The sequence below is a fragment of the Leopardus geoffroyi genome, chromosome D2 (genome assembly GCF_018350155.1).
Source record: "Leopardus geoffroyi isolate Oge1 chromosome D2, O.geoffroyi_Oge1_pat1.0, whole genome shotgun sequence".
Classification (NCBI taxonomy): domain Eukaryota; kingdom Metazoa; phylum Chordata; class Mammalia; order Carnivora; family Felidae; genus Leopardus; species Leopardus geoffroyi.
In genome coordinates, this window is record NC_059334.1 from 21,538,930 (window position 1) to 21,559,458 (window position 20,529).

The following is a 20,529-nucleotide window of genomic DNA, read 5'->3' on the forward strand; positions in this document are numbered from 1 at the left end:
ATTTCTTATCGCAAATAACTTCTGCATCTGTCCTCTTCCCCTCCACCTCCATCACTACTACCTCAGGTCAAACGACTATAATCTGTCTTTTGGACTACCACCATGGTCTCCCTATTTCCCCTCTACTCCCACAAACCATTTTCTACACAACCACCTTATCATTTCCCTTCTCCACATGACACTTAAAATAAAGACCAAAATTCTTAAAGTATCCTAAGACATTGTGAAGGATTTATCACCTGTTAGCCTCTTCAACTTCAATTCACACCATTCTCACTCTCTGCTACTACTACACTGACACTTTTTCAGTTCTTTGGATGCACCATGTTCCTTTTCACCTCAGGCCTTCGTATGTGCTGTTCCTGTGCCCATAATGCTGTTCCCTCTCCATTCTCTTTCCTAATTAACACATTCATCCTATAGACACAAGGTAGCTCATAATCAGGTCTCCCTTTTATATGTTCTTCCTGTATTCTGATCTACATCTGCTCCATAGCATAGTCCCTAATTGTGTATTTCTATAATTATCTGATTGTCTCTTTCATGATGGAGCACTCTATAGAGCAGGGACCTTGTGAGTCTTGCTTGTTATTTTTATCTCTAGGGCTAATCCTGACATTTGGCACATAGTAGGTACTCGATGTTTGTTAATAAAGTATTCATCCTAGGGTTATGGACAGCTGTCAATTCTGGTATATTCCCAAGTATGTACAATAATTATGATAAAACGCATGCTTTTTCCCCACCTGTGATTTTCTAGCAGGACTGGCAGGATAGGATGACTCTCATTCCTACAAACAGTTACATTTCTTCCCTGGGGAGACCTGCTGAAGATTAGCAAGTGGTGTTCTAATCCACATTTAGAAAACCCGGGCAGAAAGAGTAAAAGGAGAGCAGCCAGTACACTTTTCAGAATGCTTCATATAGAATCAGAACCTTAAGTCTGAACCAAGCTGAACTTTGGATCACTCTTAAGAGTTCAAGATATTCCACTGCATTAAATTGAGCCTCTGTTCAGAAAGCAACATGGGATACACTAATGTATACCCGGATGACTACTGGCTAGCTGTATGACTGTTGTTTCCTGAAACTCTTTTTAAAACAAAAGGTATATCCCAAGAGGACAACCATCTGAGCAAAACATTCTTTATGTATAAACAATAGCTCTATATGCAGACACAGACAAGATGCCAATAAATTCCAGTAGTATTATTAGCAACAATAACAATCTTCAATACCAGTAAATATAAAATTCCTTTCTCTAGGGAGTCTAAGCTATATTAAAGACATCCTCTTATTGGTGTTTTCTTTTAACCAAATTTCTGTGCCAAAGGACTGAGGTTACGTACTGGGCAGCTATCTTCAAAGATAAAGAAACCAAGGCACTGAATCTTAAATGACCCTCAAGAGACCACTAACAGAAAACAGAACTGGTAGTCAGTAGATCTTTATGAACTGGCTTTTCAAACCATGTATGTACTTTTCCATGTAAATAAATTCTCGTAGATGGGAGAAGGAGGTCATGGTTAAAGGCAGAATGCTGATTTCTAATAATATGCCTTGGCACTAATTATTAGAACCCAGTCTCCACTGCTTTTCATACTTCTCTGAAGATTACTATCAATCAGTATTATTAAAAACATATTCCTGGGCCCCACATTTACTGAAGCTGAATTCCCAAAGGAATGCACTGGTAATATGTATTTAACAAGCACTCCAGGGCATTCCTAGTTGGGAAACATTATCCTAAAGGTCCAGGTAATGGGAGGATACCAGTGGCTGAAGAGCACAGGTGAAGGACTTCTGTGAGTACAGGAGTGCTCTGGGTATTTCTGGCCTGAGCTCCCAGGGGACACATTCCAAAAAAGGAAGAATCATGTCCCTGAAGAGACTCTAAGAAAAACACTGAACACAAGGCAGCCCAGCTGCACTGGAATAGATACCGCTCCTCACCTTGGTGGGCTGGAACAGAGCCCAGAAACAGAACCATACCAATGTCCAAAGAATGTGTGAGGTGTGAGTCAAGCCCATGAGGCCAGCATCAGTACTGAGAGAAGAAAGGAGGTAGAGTAGCCATGGGTGTGGTCAAAAACCCCTATGAATCAAAAAGAAGAGTTTGGGAAGGGATTGAGGACAAGGGATCCATTGGGAGCACAGATCCTAATACATTATTATTGATAGCAGCACCTGGTCTGCTGAGCTGTATACAAAGCACTTCCTTCCATCATCTCATTTATTCCATTCACTTAGTAAGTATTTATGAGACATCTGCTTCCTGTGCCAGGCAGTGGTCTGCCCAAGAGGCACAGTGGTCATAGCAGATGCGTTAGCTCCATGGACAGTTCTGCTCACTCAAATTATCTCCCTTTAAGCACCTGCCAAGTCTCTTTACTTTTCTGCCTCAAGATTTTGTGAGGCAGAGCTCACTCCCGCAGCCTAGAAGTGTGGGGGTTACTCCTCTGGGGACAACCCTCTGCCAGCAAAGAGGGGAGCATGTGAATATACACTTCAGCCCCCAAATTTCAAAGGGATACATCCTCAGATGTATTTACAAGGTTCCTCAGAGAGTCCTCAGGGAGCTAATCTCCAGTTGCCAAGAGTAGTAACCTTAGTTACACACATGCTGTCAGCTTTCCCTCCTCCCCCACTTTCTATCACCTCCCTCTACCTAAGGCTTCCTATAAGACTCTGCTTTCTGAAGGAATCTAATGTAAGCAAGTGAGCAACATTACAAAGTAAACACGTTACCTGTCTTTCTGAGTCAGAAACAGAAAAAAAATCATCCAAATGAAGATTTAGTCTAGGGACAGATACAGTGAAGGGGACAGGAGATCACAAATAATGGTGGGGAAGGGTGGCTAATTTGAATGACAGGTAAATATTTGATGAATATTAAATTTTCATTGCACTGGGCACTGTGATATTACATCTGATACTTGGCCTTCCAACATTCTATCTTTTAAATTATGAATCAAGATAGTGCTAGGAACAAAAGAACTTAAGAAATGACACAGAGGACTTACATAAGCATTAATATTAAACAAGCCTAAATCCTAACTGTTCCCTATTAAAGATTTTCCTTCTCTTCCAAAAACAAGAAGTTATGAGTCTCTAATATTCGCTTCTACTCTTCCCTCTTCCATCTTCACTGCCACCATCACCTCCCACGTGGATGATGCATTGCCTCCAATATGTCTCCTTGCTTCCCCATATCACACACTACCTAGAGTGGTCTTTTAAAGATGGAAATCTGAGCATGTCATTCTCTTGGTTATAACCTCAAATGGCTTCCTTTTGCACCTCAACAAAATCTGAGATTCATACCCTGGCTTCAAGGCCCTGTGCAGTCTGGGCACTGCCAGCGTTTCTGATGCCATCTGATATATTCCCTCTGCAATTCAATTTCTCCAGCCTTTTGGCCCTTTGTCTATGACTTGAATAAGCCAGCACCTCCACACCGCTATTCTGAGTACTTACACTAGTTAGGATTCTCGATATCATTCCATTTTAAAGCAAACAACAAATGCCATACACACAGGCAACACTAACCTCTCCTTACTAATGTGGTCTTGGCAAAGAACCTGGATTTGGCAGTTTTGGATTGGCAAATAATCTGGAATCCAGGACCTGGATTAGTGCTACTCTGAGAGGCAAGGGTGAGTTAATGATCAGAAAGACAAGTCAGGGAGCCTGGTTCTTGCATGCTTTAATCTCATTCAAGTTTGACAAGGCACATAAAATTTTTTGGCAGTTACCTTGGTTCTTAACTGTCTTCTTCTTTCAGTTCCAAGTTCTTCTCATGCCCCTCCCCACAAGTCATTCCAACAGTGTGGTGATTTTATCTTCTCAGCACTTTTTACCTCAAATCCACTTCTGACAAACAACCTTCCCAGGGAACTAGCCCTTCACATGCAAATCCCAAGGACTCTATTTTGTGTGTCTAGATGTATTCAATAGGCTTAGTGTGGCCAAAGTTGTTTTCTTGTATGGGTATTAAATTCAAGGCATTGTTAAAAATTCTCCTGAAATCTGGCCTTACTCCTGCTTCCACCTTCTCTAGTTTCACCTCTTGGACCCCATTGCCATTTAAATGGGCCCTGGTATTTCCTTTTCCCATGGCATCTACAGTCATAGGAGTTCTCTTGATTAGAACTCTATGCTAGTGGACCCCTGAAAGGCTTGCTCTGCTTAAGGGATATAAAAACAGACTTTCTTCAACTTTTATATACAGAATAAAACACTCAAATGAAGAGGTGTCTAGGATACAAATTCTGATTTTAAGTGTCATCTGACCCTACAAAAATCACCTTTAATATTTGTTTTCTGATCCCAACTGACTCAAACCATAAAAGCCACAGATACCACTGAAAATGCCTTTTAGGTTTCTTCTAGTCAAAAATAATTTTTAAAAATCCATTCTCTTCTATACTTTCCTAATATTCTTCTCTACCTCGAACTGATATACAACAGTTCAAAGAAACAGAACATAAATGATGATTTGCATTTGTGCAAACTGATGATTGCAGCAATTATAGTAAATTTATTTTTGGTTCTATATCTTGAACAGTTGATACTACTTTTTTTTCATGTATAAATAATTTTCCCTGTTACAAACTTAAGAGGAACCCAATGGGGGAAAATTTGGAAAGCAAAATGAATATTTTAAAAATCACCCACAGCCATTCCATCTGAAAATAACCACCAATAAAATGATTTATGTCTTTCCAGTGTATATTTCTGTATATAATTATATGTTAAGCAAAAATAAGATAAACATAATTCTGTTATGTAGTTGCTTTTTTCTCCATGTATAAATAAATCATGAATATGTATCCATGTTAATGAAGACTCTCATAAAACGTAGTTTTAAATATCCATCATGAATTTTGGCATTTCTCTTGGAGGTGGTGGTATGCACTCTAGAAAGCATTTAGGAAATTTAGAGGCTATTTGTGATTGGTGCAAAGGCTGGGGGTCCCTGCTGACATTCTTTAGGCTACAACCAAAGATATTAGAGCCTTGAGATGAGCAGGGTAGTTTCACACATCAAAGAATTGTTCCACACCTGGCATGCCTTCCAAATGTCTTTTGGGAATGTTAAAGTCAGAGGCATTTTGCCCTAAGAACAGTCTGAGCTAAAAAAACTGTAAGGGCTAGTGGGTTAAATAAAATATCTAGAATATACAAGTATGGAGAAGGGGATTGGACTGAACTGTCTCAAATGTTCCACTTAGACCCAGTATCTTAAGATGCTGCCATATACAGAAATCCAGCCACATGACTTTCTAATTCTCTCAAAATTATCAATTATCCATTTTATTCCTATCTTCTTTCATGATCAGATAACTGAAAAATTTATATGCCACATCTTTTTGGTTTATCATTTTAAATCCCATGTCTGGATAGCTTTACCCTTAAGCACAAACCAAGGAAACTGAAATGGAAGTACATAAAAATATTTTAAGAAATTCTTACTACAGCAATATCTACAAATATGAATTCCAGAAGTAACCAAAATACATACCGATTTGGAGTTACAAAAATGATGGTATATTTCATAGTCACTATCATATGGAAAAAAACAATATTAAGTAGGACAAACAAGCTACACAGAAATGCCTAAGATTTCATATATATGAAAAAAATTTATATATACAAATTAAATTGGTTAAGAATAAAAGAAAAATAGGAAAAGTGGGTAGAAACTGTATATGTCACTATACATGATGTGAGTGGATGTGGATGCGGATGTGGATGTGTTTGTGTGTGTGTTTAGCATTGAACATTAGTCGATTTTTTTAACATTAGTCTTGAAAAGGAATAACCCTTAAGCACCAGAGCAACCATTGCCTCAATGGGAAGATAAAGAGTAAGTTAAAGAATAGGACACCCTTAAATACAGACAACAGGGTGGCTAGAGGGGAGGTGGGGGGGGTGGCGGTGATGGGCATTAAGGAGAGCACTTGTTGGGATGAGCACTGGGTATCATATGTAAGAGATAAATCACTGGGTTCTACTGAAGCCAAGACTACACTGAATGTTAACTTGAGTTAAAACAACAAAGGAATAACCTCATTCCCATGGCCTCAGGCACACTGAACGCCTAACCAGCTGGTCAGTTTTAAATTAAATTTAAGTTTATACGCACACTCTGTCTTCTATAATCACTATTGAAATTTGTCTCTTAAGTCTAGTCCAGGTTAGGCCAAGAAGATTTACAAGATGTTGAGATATTAAGGACAAATTTTTTGTTCCATCTCCTAGAAATATTATTTCTAACACTATAGGCTATAATGATACCAAAGTTTGTAAAACATGTTTCTTATAGAAACTTGTATTAGAGTATTTTGATGAAAAATCAAATTTGATCACCTTAGCCATAAATGAAGCTGAGCTTGGTGATAATTACCCCATTTCATATTTATAATCTTATATTTATATTTTTATTTATACTTATATATCTATATTTATATTCATATATCTATATCATTATATTTATAATCTTTAAGATTATATAGTCAGAATGCATTCTGGCCTAGCTTTATACTCTGGAGTCTGTTTAAAATTAAGTCAACTCGAATGTATTAGGAAGTCCCTTTTATACACAATTTTTTATACCATATTAAAACAATAACAATACGAGGAGTGCACTTGTGGTGAGCACTGGTGATGCATGGAAGTATTGAATTACTATATTGTACACCTGAAACTACTATAACACTGTATGTTTACTAACTGGAATTAAAATAAAAACTAAAAAAAAAAAATAGCAACAATATAAAAACATACACTACGCTGGTAACCATGGTTATATTGGGGTGGTAAGATTATGAGAAATTTTTATTTCTTTGGAATTTTTTATATTTTCCAATATAACCATATTTCATTTATTATTATTTTTAATGAGAGAATGTCTCTGATTTTCCCTTTTATCTTTATTCCTAATCATTGTCCAGTGAAAGTGCTAACAATTTATAAAGTAACCAAGGGCAGTTGCAAAAAATAATAATAATAATTTTTAAAAAGGAGTGTTTCATTCCCAGAATAATCAAGTGTGGGCTCTATGTTGTCAATCAGTTCAATGATTTGGTGATTTGGTGTAGGATACTTTTTGTGCTCTACAGCAAGGAGGAGGAATTATTTTTATCTGTGACTGAAAGAGATTGTTTTATTAAGCTACAATCTTTCGACTCTAATCCTTTAAATATCTAGAATGTTGAGCATTTTTAGTGTTAGTGCCAGAAGGGAACTAAGAAGTCATCTGACCCAGACTCGTGTTAGACAAGGGGACTGAGGGATTTGCATGAAGTGACCAAGGTAACCTGAGAGACATAATACAAGACTGCATTTCTTAATTTGAATGTTCTTTCCATTCTACCAAATTGTTTCTGAGCCCATCAGGATGGAGGCAGGATCGGGGGATGAAAAACAGCCCTAACTATATGGCCCCCTTCCTATGCAATATAGGCAAAATAAGCTATTCCAGAACCCTTGTTCTGGAATACTTGTCACTCAACATAGTAGTCTCAAAGCACTATCAAGACCAACTAGTTTTTTTTGTTCTATACCTCATTTGTTCTCCCCCTGCCCTGTTAAGAAAGAAACAAAGAATGAAGAAAGAAAGAAAGAAAGAAAGAAAGAAAGAAAGAAAGAAAGAAAAGAAAAGAAAAGAAAAGAAAAGAAAAGAAAAGAAAAGAAAAGAAAAGAAAAGAAAAGAAATCTTAAGAGCACACTAATAAGAACATGCTGGCAACATGTAATGCTCCTGCTCTGGTACAGTCCAAGAAGGCAGTTCTCGTGTACTATGTTATTAAGAATCTCTGGGTGCTCATTCTCTTACTCATTCTTTCTCTTTTTAGCAGAGCTCCTAAAGACTCTGCTTACTTCTATGAAAAACACTTAAATAAGAAACAATTAGCTATTAAAACACACACAAGTTGTCTATCTCAAAAACAAAACCTGAAAGGATTTATCCCTCATGGAAAAGTTGCTGCCAACAAAACTTCCTATTTCCATAAAGCAACAACCCTTTTTCTTTCTTCTGGAATGTCACAAAAATAGTCAAAGCCATCAAAGGCCATTATTTTTGCTAATACTCCAATCTTCAACCCCCTCTAACTGGGGACTTCCAGACGAAGAGGCTAATGAACTCCAATTCACAAATGCAACCACCAACTTAATTAGTAGTAACACAATGCTACAGAATAGTTCCTGTTTATACAGACAAGGTCTTAACAACATTAAAGGTTTAATGCTGTCATAAATTTTAATAAAATATTTTAAACACAAGTGAATTAATCACTCTCAAAAGTAAATTTACTTAGCTGGGTAAGAAATCCCCAGCTTCATTAGTATTCTGTTACATTGATAAATCCTCCTTTGTCATATCCAAGGGTTCACAGGATTGGCACTGGCTGTAGCTATATAAAAAAATCAATCAAACTGATGCATATTCATCAAGTTACTGCTCTGAACAGATTGATGGCATTTGTCTTCATTCTGTTTTAAGGGGAACAAGGGCTTAAGCAAATAACAGCCTCACTGGGTGTCACACTAGAAAATGAGAGGGTTGTATTAAATGATTATTAAGGCTTCATTCTTGCTCTAACTAAATGCAGTTCTATAACTTTATATGTTTTGAAAAGCTCCAGGTACTTAAGAGTATGCCAGAGTAGGGTAATATGCAACCCCTCAACTCAGATGCAAAGGAAATCCAAGTTAAAATATAAATACATCATCTTGGAAAGGAGGCAAAAGACATTATCAGACATCACCTTATCAAGGCTTAGCTCTGAGCACCTAGAGTACCCAGGATGAGTAGTTGCTGGGAAGAAAATGATTGAAGTAAGCATTATAAATCAAATGCCTGTATGAGTCAGGCAAAGAGTACAAATAAGTGGGCAGATCTGGGCAGGAGTTGTGGAAAAATGGATGGCTGCTCCTCAGCTCCTGCTAACTGTTGCCTTGTAGGGCCCTGGGTATCCCATCTTCAGATTTTCAAAAAGAATCTCCAAAATCTATAAACATGGTGATTTTAAGTTTATTTATTTTGAGAGAGAGAGAGAGAGAGAGAGACCGAAGCGGGAGAGGGTCAGGGAGAGAGAGAAAATCCCAAGCAGGCTCTGCACTTGACACAGGGGTCAATTTCTCTAACCATGAGATCATGACTTGAGATGAAATCAAGAATCAGACACTTGACCCAGTGAGGCACCCCAAAACTTTCGGATTTTTAAATATTGAATCAAAATATTTTAAAACATTCTGTAAGCCAAATGTATCTCCACACTTTAGATACATCACAGATCTCTGCTGTGGGGCACTGTACAAGGAATATAATATAGGGACAGCAAAGACATGGCAAAAAGGAGGATGGATGCAGTGAAAGAGGACAGAGGGGGCTAAATCAGTATCTGAGGTTGTCTCTGTGGAAGAATATGCAAAATGGAAGGTTGGAAGTGGTTAGGATAGTGTTTCTAAACTTTTTGGGGTCATGAGTGACATAAGATTCTGATAATTGCTTTAGAGATCTTCCTTGGAAAACAACTTTTATGTAGTAGGCAGAATAATGGAGTGCACACACACACCAAGGTGCCCACGTCCTCGTTTTTTGTCCCACTCCACATGTCACTCTTACGTGATAAAAGGGATTCAGTAGATATGATTAAGTTAAGGACCTTGAGATAGGGAGATTATTGTGGGTTGTCTAAATCAGTCCACTCTAATCCCATGAATCCTTTAAATCAGAAAATCTTCCCTGGGCACGGTCAAAGAGAGATGTATGGAAGAATGCTCAGAGATGCAATGTTGCTAGCTTTGCAGTGGAAGAAGGCGCACAAGTCAAGCAATGTAGGTATCCTCTGGAAATGGGAAAAGGCAAGCAAATGGATAGATTCTCCCCTAGAGACTCCAGAGAGGAATGCAGGCCTACCGACACCTTTATTTTAGCCCAAGGAGATTCATGTTGGACATCTACTGAACTGTAAGATTTTGTCAATGTGTGTTGTTTTAAGCCACAAATTTGTGGTCACTTGTTACAGTATCAACAGAAAACCAATATGATACATATACACTCAAACTTTAGAAAAAAAATTCATAAACCTCTCTGAGGCTCATCCACAGACACAAATATAGGCTCCCTGTGTTAGAAAGAGCTGACAGACAACACAATGCTCTGAGAGCTAAAGGTATGAAACTATTTCTCCTAGACATGCATGCAAAGATCAGATCCCATCTCAACACAATTAGCTCAAAAATCTCACTTCTACAAGCATGGATTAATTCTCTGAAGACTAACTGTTCCTTTGAGTCTTGCTGAAGTGACATGTGACCCCTTGACAGCATAAAGATCTTTCTTCCCTTTTTCAAAGTGTTCATTATGCAAATAAAATATTCCCCCTATCCCCAAGAAGGTGGCATTTTACACCTGCTGAGATACAGACTGGTTCCTTCCCTCACTTTGAGTCAGACCTAGGTCTGGAGTGTCCTGTTACAGTATCATGTATCTATCAAGATCTTATTGGGCACCACATGCCTCAACCTGGTCATATGCTGACTTAAAAGGGAAGAGGAATGTTATCAAGAATGTGAGATACCTGACTCAAAGTTGTTTTTAGCCTCAGATCTCATTTCACCAGTTCATCAAATTTCACAATCCCTGTAATATTTTGAGATTTTTTTTAAGTTTCATTAGAATGTCCCTAGGTGACGTCACCATGTTTGTGACAAATAACTCTGTAGTTTAAAGGTTACCAACGCAACCTAAATACTAAACTTAACAGTACCAGATATAAGTGGCCTATCACCACTTCTGATCTGAGACTTAATACCAGATCCTGTGATTCCTTTCTTTTTTTTTTTTTTTAATTTTTTTTTCAATGTTTATTTATTTTTGGGACAGAGAGAGACAGAGCATGAACGGGGTAGGGGCAGAGAGAGAGGGAGACACAGAATCGGAAACAGGCTCCAGGCTCTGAGCCATCAGCCCAGAGCCTGACGCGGGGCTCGAACTCCCGGACCGCGAGATCGTGACTTGGCTGAAGTCGGACACTCAACCGACTGCGCCACCCAGGCGCCCCCAGATCCTGTGATTCCTAAAACTGGGGTGCAGAATATTCTGGAATGGTGCTAGCTCAGAAAGCTAGATCCTATCAAAGTGGAACCTGGGGGCTAGAAGGGAAGAGAAGAAAAGGAAAACAGGATATTTGGGGTCCTATGGAGGTTTGCTAAGCTGCAGAAGTGGCCAATGTGTTGGAGAGAGACAAGGCTGATTTAATGAGGAAGGCTGCCCAGTGACCCTGACTGTATTCAGTTCCGTTTTCTGACATGCAGAGGAGGTCTAAGAACCTAAGATGTTACAAACTTGTGTATATGTGCATCTCTGTTTTTCTGAGAAAAGGTGTCATAGACCTGAAAATCCGAATTCAGCTGTAACTACCCATCTATCCTCAAATGTAAGAATTGCTGCCTGGTACATTTCCTCATCAAGACTATTCTCATTCCATACTCTCAGTTCTTACTGATCATATGTGAATGATTCCCAACACAGAATCCTATTAAATTTCTGACCTGCCCTCTGATAACAGGAATATTACCTTCCCTGCTGTAGGTAAGAGATAAAATGGTTTAAAGTTACCAAACATCAAGTATATATTCCATACACACACACACAAAAAAATAATTTAGGGGGTTTTTTTGTTTGTTTTGTTTTGTTCTATTATTTTGAAATATGCATGGGTATATAGTTGGCTATATTCTTGCTGAGAAAGACAGTTACAAGTCTGGTAGAGGGGAGACAGTGTCACTACACAAAATTGGTTCTAGTCAGTCTAAAACAGCTTAATTTATTTTTTTTACTTTTTTTAATCTTTACTCATTTTTGAGAGAGAGAGAGACAGAGACAGAGAGAGACAGAGAGAGACAGAGTGCAAGTGAGGGAGGAACAGAGAGAGGGAGACACAGAATCCGAAGCAGGCTTCAGGCTCCAAGCTGTCAGCACAGAGCCCGATGCGGGGCTCGAACTCATAAACCATGAGATCATGACCTGAGCTGAAGTTGGACGCTTAATTGACTGAGCAACCCAGGCGCCCCATAAAACAGCTTAATTTATAATAAGGCTTCAAATAGGAAGGAGAATGCTCCAATCATCAGAGAAATGACAAGGTTGAGTCTTACCTGACCTGAGGTCACGTAAGAATAAACAGAAAAGAGGTGGCAACTTGTGAGAAGGGTGATACAAGACACCTATGAATACAGTTGAAAAAAGAGTCACCTTGCTTTTGGGGTCCCTCCAAACTTTTAGGAATCTATGATTCTAAATTTAGTACTTGAATATTTTAAAGCAAAATTATATACTACAGCCAACTTCTCTGTAGTTGTTGATTCATTTAGGCTGTGCTGCCATAAAAAAAATCTAAAGGTCGTGCTCAGAAGCAGAGCACTCTCTTCCCACTGAGTGAGGGCTAAGATTACGCTGTATACAAGATCCTACAAAGGCAGCTGACACAACTAGCAGCTGAATTCTTTCTTCTGTTTATTTCCAGAAGAGATTTTCCACAGACAGCTGCAATGCCAGGCTCCCATCAGAATGTCATGCCAACTTGCTGCAGACAGCTTTCCACCCACATCCTTGCCCTGGACCCAGGGCTGTCTCCAGCAGGTCTAGCAGACCAGAGAGGCCAGCCCCTGGACTGCTTCAAGTGTCCCAAGGATACTACTTGGATCAGCATTGAAGCACACCTGGTATGCTGTAATCAGACATTTGTGGGTTCAAATTCTGGCTCAGCTTTTTCACTTGTGCAATATCAGGCCAGGGACACAATGAATCTTGGGCCTCAGGCTCCTCCTCCATAAAATGGGGCTATAAATATTTACTTTATGAGGAAGTGATGAAGGCTAAATGAGATAATATATAAAAAGAAACTGACTTGATGGCTACACTGTCATCACTAATTATCATTATCATGGAGGAAAACATTTCTAGCATGGAATGAAAGAGTACAAAATGAAATCAACATTTCTTTCTCCCAGACTATCTCCTGTCGTCTCTGAGCTGTAAGGCTGATTATCTCCAAATTGAAGACAGTGACAGTAGGTTATTTACATTTCTCTTCAATTCAGACTCAATGATACTCTCTTACAGCCCCTTAAAGCTGCTTCTGTGACTTGTAAGGAATGCCAGCCAAAGTCAGAAAGCCTTGCCTCTTGTATGGGGGTGACAAGCACCAGCATCAGCATTTCTGGGAAAGCAACACCAGGCACAGCACAACTTCTGACAGCAAAAGACCCACCTTTGTTGAACTCGCACTGTTTCTTGGCACCTGAAAGGGTGATTTTGTGGACTCTCGTGGACTTGCGTTCCTGTTCTCCCCCGACACTCTGGCTGGCTGGGTACCACATGCTCTGTCTCCTGCAAGAAGAAACAGCAAAAGTAGAGATGCTGTCAGAGGCCATCCGTTCTCTAGTGTTCCACAGTGCTCTTCAGCTGGGAGTGGGTCTCAGGGCAGGGAGCACAATACAAAACACATTCTGCTGACTATAGTTGGGGAAGGAGGCCAATAAGTGATTTGAAATTCAAGAAACCTCTTTCTGTCAGTTGCTACAAGATTACAGGATGAAGAGAAAAATAATTAAAAATCTAATGTTCAAGTGATGATATAACCATACATTAAAATTTTCACATTAAAATATTATAAAAGGATATTGAATAAATAGATATATCTGAAAATATAATTTCGGGAATATTTATAGCATTGGCTCGTTTTTGTAAAAACAAACATATGTATGAATGTACATACACACAGATTGAGATACCATAATCTTAACAGTGACTAACTCTGAGATGTCATTTCTTTTTTTTTTTTCTTTTGGGGACTCATCTATATTTTTTACAATAAACATACATTATTCCTATAATAAGAAATAAATTTAAGTTAGTCTGAAATTTAAGGAACATATCATTTTTATAAATACCAAACATGCTTGATATTCCTTCTCCCATTCCCTCTCTCTGACATGCACACACACAGAATACACACACACACACACACACACACACACACACACACACACACTTGCCATTAGCTACACTGCATCCAAAGAAATCACTACATTGGTCATCCCATGTTGCAGTCTACTCATTAGTTTAGAAGAACTCCAGAATGCCAAACTCTCCAGAGAATATCATAAACAAATCGAAGCAAAAATGAATCTGGATTCACTATAAAGACACACACACACTAAAAATGAAAAATTTATATACATTCAGCAGCTGAACCGCTATAGTCTTTGAGCTGTGCCAAACCCCTAATAACAAGTTTTCCTAACAGCAAAATAGCCCCTCTTTACCTGATAAAAAAAATACTAAAACTATAATCAGTAAATCCAGATGGCCGCCATCATGCAGTGAAAAAAAATCATGTGCTGCAATACATTTGGGTCTTAGCAGTATAGTGTGGTGGCAATAGAGACCAAGATTTTCTATTCTGAGTGTGGGCTAAAGTCAGTACAAGTGACAATATGTCAAGTCACTTTTCCAAAACACTAATGTGGTGGGGCTTTTTGCCAAGTAGTCATCACAAGCTTCTAAAACAAAATTACATGGATACTTTTCTATAAGAGAGTTAAAGTGGGGAGTGGGGACAGAGATAAGGAAAGGGATTAATTATGCCACCAGAATCTTTTAATTCCATTTTTCTAAGCCTCCAGCTTCAGGCAGAAGACACTCTGGAAGTAGTAACTGCTTATGAAAAATTCTACAACTACCCCAATACTGGCAAGTTTCCCCAAACAGTGGCTTTCAAGTGAGATAGCTCACTTGCAAGGTATGTGACCTTAGACAAGTTACATCAAGTATCTGGATCTCAGTTTCCTCATCTGTAAAATGGGACTAATATTCTAAGGTCACAAAGTTGTTGAACAAGATGTCACTAGAACATCTCTTACTTCCTGTCAACTGGAGGCACACAGCAGATGGGAGCTATGAATGCTACTATTGCTTTTATAAAAATTCCTTTAAAGCTCAATATTCTGAAAGTAATGTTAAGGAAATATTCAGAGATTTAACCCAAATAAGTTTATCAAAAACACACCTATTTTTGTGGCAGAATGCTTGTTTCATATTTCTATACTATTAATATCATTTTAAACATCATATTTAGAAGCCCAATACCTGTAGGCCTAAAGGAAAGATTCTTCTAATCTCTAAAAAGTTTAAATCTGAAATTTCCATCTTATTAAAATTTTTCCTTTTAGGAAAAAGTAGTTTTTTTTTCTTTTTAAAGACGATGTCTTATCTAATCCTTTGAATCCACAAAAGTTTGAGAAGGGTTATAGGCCACACATTCTGGACTGCCATGGATTTTATGATTTATCTTAAAGATGAATAAGAGGGGGTATCTGGCTGGCTCAGTTAGAAGAAGATGTAACTCTTGATCTCAGAGTTGTGAGTTGGAGCCCCATGTTGGGTGTGGAGATTACTTAAAAAATTAAAAATCTTTTTAAAAAGATGAATAAATGGGGCTCTGGAGAAAGTGCCATAATCCTCTCAAGTCACAGATCTCAAAGCGTTGCAAGAGGAGAATTTTTCTCTGGCATGGGTGGATAGAGTATTTGGGGACATCTGACAATCAAGTCCCTGATTCAAGAGGAGAAAAAAATGGCATTGTCAGCCATGCTTCTGCCCACTAAGAATTTGAAACTTCAAGATGATATGGAGAACTTGGAAAGAGTAAGGACTTTGGTATAAAGCATCCTGAATACCAACCAACAGAGCAGACTCTGATGCGAAATATAAGCATAATTGTAATGATGGATGCTGCACTTTCCAATGACAAAATGTTAGATCATGCTCCAAAGTGTTGATCTCCAAAACCTCCTCAGATCAGAAACAAGTCCAGCCTCTCTCTGAAAATGCTGAATGGGTTATTCCTTCCAAAGTTCCTATGAGTTTGGAAAATCTCAATTGTAAGAAAAGGAATAAGTATTTTTAGTTTAGTCCCTTCCATTCTATTATCTCTTCATGGAATGGCTCCAGGTGGACCAATAACCCCAGCAAACCCCACATGGGAATCAAAACCTTCAGGTGATTCTTGTAGGCTACATGTCTTCTGGCTGAGGCCCCAGGCATCATGAAGTGAAACAACACCTCCCTATTATGCCCTAAGTGAATTCCTAACCCACAGAAACCACGGGACATAATAAATATTTGTTTTAAGTGTTATACAACTATAGATAACTAAAATACCACTACCTTTTTTTTCTTGATCTAAGATACTACCAACTATAAAAGCCAACATCAGTTTAATTAAATAACATGTTAGGAAAAAAAAATAATGCCATATTAAATGCATCCATCAATTTTAAAGTATAATCAGCTATAAGAAAGGTCAAAGTGTGAACAATATATGTTTTGGCATCAAGGAAATTCAGATCATGCCCAGCAAAACACAGTACTATGTGTGACACAAAAGCAGTCTTGTCAGTAGGACACACCAGAAAAAGCAACTTCAAGAGTCTAATCTAGAAGTTACTCAAGAACCTCATAGGAAATAGGGGAGTAAACCCCAATTCTTACTTGCTCCACTTTTAAAAATAATTTCATGATTTTCCTTAAAGGGATAAGGCAGAAAGAAAAGGGATATCATTCTAAATAAATTAATAAAACAATAGCTTCCAAAAGTATTGTGCTGCCAGGTATCATTTATTCATAAGGACATAAGGGAAAGAATATATAACAAGAACAGTAATAGTCATAGTTATTGGCCTTTATAACAGAGATTTAGCTAGACACATGAGAGACCACGACTTATCCCCCTTGGTGATTTCACATCCCTATTCCAGTTGGGCTCCACCACCTGACAAGTGACAAGGTTAACTAGGACTGCCAAAGAAAGTTCTTAGAATAGATAGTGTACTTGTGTATGACTGAGAGTGAACATATTCTCCCTGCCAACCCCCCAAAGGTGACAATATCTGAACAAGAATAATATATTTAATTAGTTTTGCTCATTTAAGCTTCATTATATCTTTGTTTGGAATCTGCTATGACACTCCCCCCCCTCCCCCCGCCACCTCAAAAATTCTAGAACATTAAAGCAGGGTGTTTATCTTAAAATGACTGAGATATATTTTTACTCCAAAGGGAATCACCTACTATAAACCAAGGATGTTGACAGTTGAGGAAGTTATATAAAAGTGATTAAGACAATCTTGCCCCCAAAGAACTTTAAAATCTACTGTTTGACAAACACTGAAGTGTGTGAGAGCAGACACTAACTTGCTTACTTCTGTGTTAATGTACTTGCCAGATGGGCAAGTCCAAGCTGACCAATGGAAGTGAAGGAAGAAGCCAAGACCCTCCCCTCCAGGCTTGTCTCCCTGGTACCTGGCCAGGCAGAGTCTGGGTGGGTATATGATGAGTCATCCTACCTCTTCTCTTCCTCCCAGCCATTCTCTATCTTTTGATCTCACCTCCTGTACATCCTAATTCTAGCCTCAGTGGAGTGATTTCTTGGTTCTCTGCTATATGCAGGGCCAATCACATCGACTTAGCTCTGACATGAGTAAGGTAAGTGTCACACACAAGCATTATTTCACTCATTTTCTGACCCAGGAGCACAGGCCAGGACAGTATGCACAATGACAACAGAGAGACTGTCTGTTGGATTGAGAGGCTTGGAACCTCAGCTGAGTCAAGGAAAAATTAGCTGCCCCTAAAGTGGGAATAGTGGAATATAATATTTTGCCCTTGTTGGGATTTTAGTGAATTCAGCTGACTCTTACCGAACTTGAGAGAATCTAGTTTTGATCCAATGGCATGGCCACAACTTCAGGACCTTCCAAGTCCCCCAATTTGTACAAATCCATAACTCAGAAGAAAGAAAACAATTTCCATCCTAGTCTTAGTTTTTGCTTATCTACACTAGCTTGCCAAATCAGAACACTACCTTTAGACCTCAAAGACACATGCATCCTTTAAATCTTCCTTTCAAGATGTGGTCAGTCAAAACATTAACTCTTGGGGCGCCTGGATGGCGCCGTCGGTTAAGCGTCCGACTTCAGCCAGGTCACGATCTCGCGGTCCGTGAGTTCGAGCCCCGCGTCGGGCTCTGGGCTGATGGCTCAGAGCCTGGAGCCTGTTTCCGATTCTGTGTCTCCCTCTCTCTCTGCCCCTCCCCCGTTCATGCTCTGTCTCTCTCTGTCCCCAAAATAAAAACAAAACATTAACTCTTTTCAGCTTCTCACAGTTGAGGTTTTATTATGTCCATTCTATTCCAAAACTGATAAAACAATTTACTTTCCTCAACTACTGGCTTAAATTGTAAATTAAACAGATTTGTAACTAATTACTCCATTGCTAATGCCTTGCATTTTTCAGAGCATGTTCTTCCCAAGAGCTCTAAATACTACATGATTAATACTTCTGATATCTCCATAGTTTTGAAAAACAAAAATATTCATCTCTTACAACAAACAGGCAATGTGTTATAAGTGTACCCTATCCTATGTCACCCCAGAGTACCTTTTACCTTAAATCTGCACACATCTATGAAAATGACTTAAAGTCCTTTTGAATAATTGGGGGTTTTAAAGACCTTTCCCCTGATTAAAAGAATTATCACATTCATTTTATAATTGGGGGAAAGAGGCTCTGGAAGAGCTGATTAGAATATCTTCTAAAAATGTGTGTCATTATTATTTTAAGTATTCTGGATATTTAAGAAATAGTACTTAGAGAACTGTTGTTTCAGACCTATTTTAAAAATAATTTCTGGGGGCACCTGGGTGGCTCAGTCAGTTAAGTGTCCAACTTTAGCTCAAGTCATGATCTCTCAGTTCATGAGTTCGAGCCCCACATCAGTGCTGACAGCTTGAAGCCTGGAGCCTGCTTCATATTCTGTCTCCCCCACTCTCTGTCTCTGCCCCTTCCCAGGTTGTCTCTCTCTCTCTCTCTCTCTCTCTCTCTCTCTCTCTCCCTCATAAATAAATAAATAAATAAATAAATAAATAAATAAAATTTCTGCCTACCTTGTTCACTATTTCAACACAGAAATAAAATAAATTATGGAGGAAGATAGGCATAGGTTCAAAATCCACACATATCCACAAAGTAGGATCTCCTCTGATCCTATTTTCTTATCTGAAATACAGAGATATCACTAAGTTTACTGCTTACATTTGTAAGAATTTCTAGTAGAAAACAGATATTCAAAATATGCTATCTTGTCCACTTTCCAAATCAAATAACATTCTTTGAGTGCCTGATCTATACCCAGCACTAAACTACACACTTTTAACTTGTATTTCCTCTTTTAAAACCAGGAGGTGGATCTCACTGTGCCACTTTCACCCATTGAGAATAATCAAGTGAAAACAAGACAGGTGACGTATTAAGGCCAGAAATATTGTCTTTTATGCAAGTGATGCCTTCCAGAAAACCCTGAAAATTTCAGTTTAACTGATATTTATGCATTTTAAGGCTACACATTTCCCCACTATCAAAAGTACAATGTTCCTATGAAATCTTCCAGAAGTCATGGTGGTATAAAGCAAAGCAGCAATTACCATTAGTCTATATGGCAAAAATTTTTTTATTCCCAGACCCCAAAAAGTAACCTCTCTTACACCTTTCTGATACCTTAGGACACACAAAATAAATCTAGATAAAGCACCGATGTTCACAGACCCCGTTCAAAGCTATGGCAGCTTAATGCTGAGATTCTGAGTAGAATTCCCAGGAAAGCAGCTTGGTAGCACCACACTAGCTGTTCAGGGTGCATGCTACCTCTATAATGGCTCACTGTAAAACAAACACCCAATGCTATTTTCACTTTTTGCCTTTTTTCATAAAAGTAAAAATCCTCTTCAGATTTCTTCTGGTTAGTGGAAATATGTACCAATATAGGTCTTTCATAAAACTCAATTGGCATAACATGAACTTTCAAAACCCAAGGGATATCTCTATTATCATGACAGAAGACAGTGAATATTTTGTTTAACCAGCTAAAGTTGAAATATTTTAATAAAATAAACACAACTTTTATTCAATAGTCCTGAAGTTCTTTGAAATTAGGCAAATCTTGATAAATTTGGGGGTAGTTGCATTATTTCAAATTGTTTCCATTCAGAGAATTAATATGTTATATTCAATATTTAATTCAAAATTGCATAAAGTAGGACCACACTGAATCTTTTGAGCTATAGAAGTCAGATCCTAGCTCTAATCTCCTAAACTCAAATTCAGAATTCTTTCCATTTTTTCAACATCCCAAATTTATTATTCTCAAGTGACAAAACTAAAACTATTATTTGGGGAGTATAGAGCCTATCAAATAGTGGAGCACTCTTCCTGAGAGACTTTGGGCAAGAAAGAGTTTTATAGAGTGAGAAGAGACAACATGGAAACAGGGAATGATTGGCTAAGAAGACAGGGGTTTCCTCATAAGGCTAGCGGGTCCTATTTTCTAGGTTAGATAAGCTAGATAAGGCTAACTTGCACAATTGTGACTAATGTTATGTTTTCTTGACAGGTGT

At 38.3% G+C, this 20,529-nt stretch overlaps 1 protein-coding gene across 5 annotated transcripts in view; it reads right to left on the bottom strand.

The window, feature by feature from the left end:
- Positions 1-20,529, bottom strand: part of FAM13C (family with sequence similarity 13 member C) — a 162,111-nt gene that overhangs the window by 90,064 nt on the left and 51,518 nt on the right. For all 5 annotated transcript variants that reach the window (XM_045437460.1, XM_045437461.1, XM_045437458.1 and 2 more), the window contains one exon: positions 13,287-13,405. In XM_045437460.1, the coding sequence (XP_045293416.1) occupies positions 13,287-13,405 (119 nt within the window). The remainder of the gene's footprint in view (positions 1-13,286; positions 13,406-20,529) is intronic.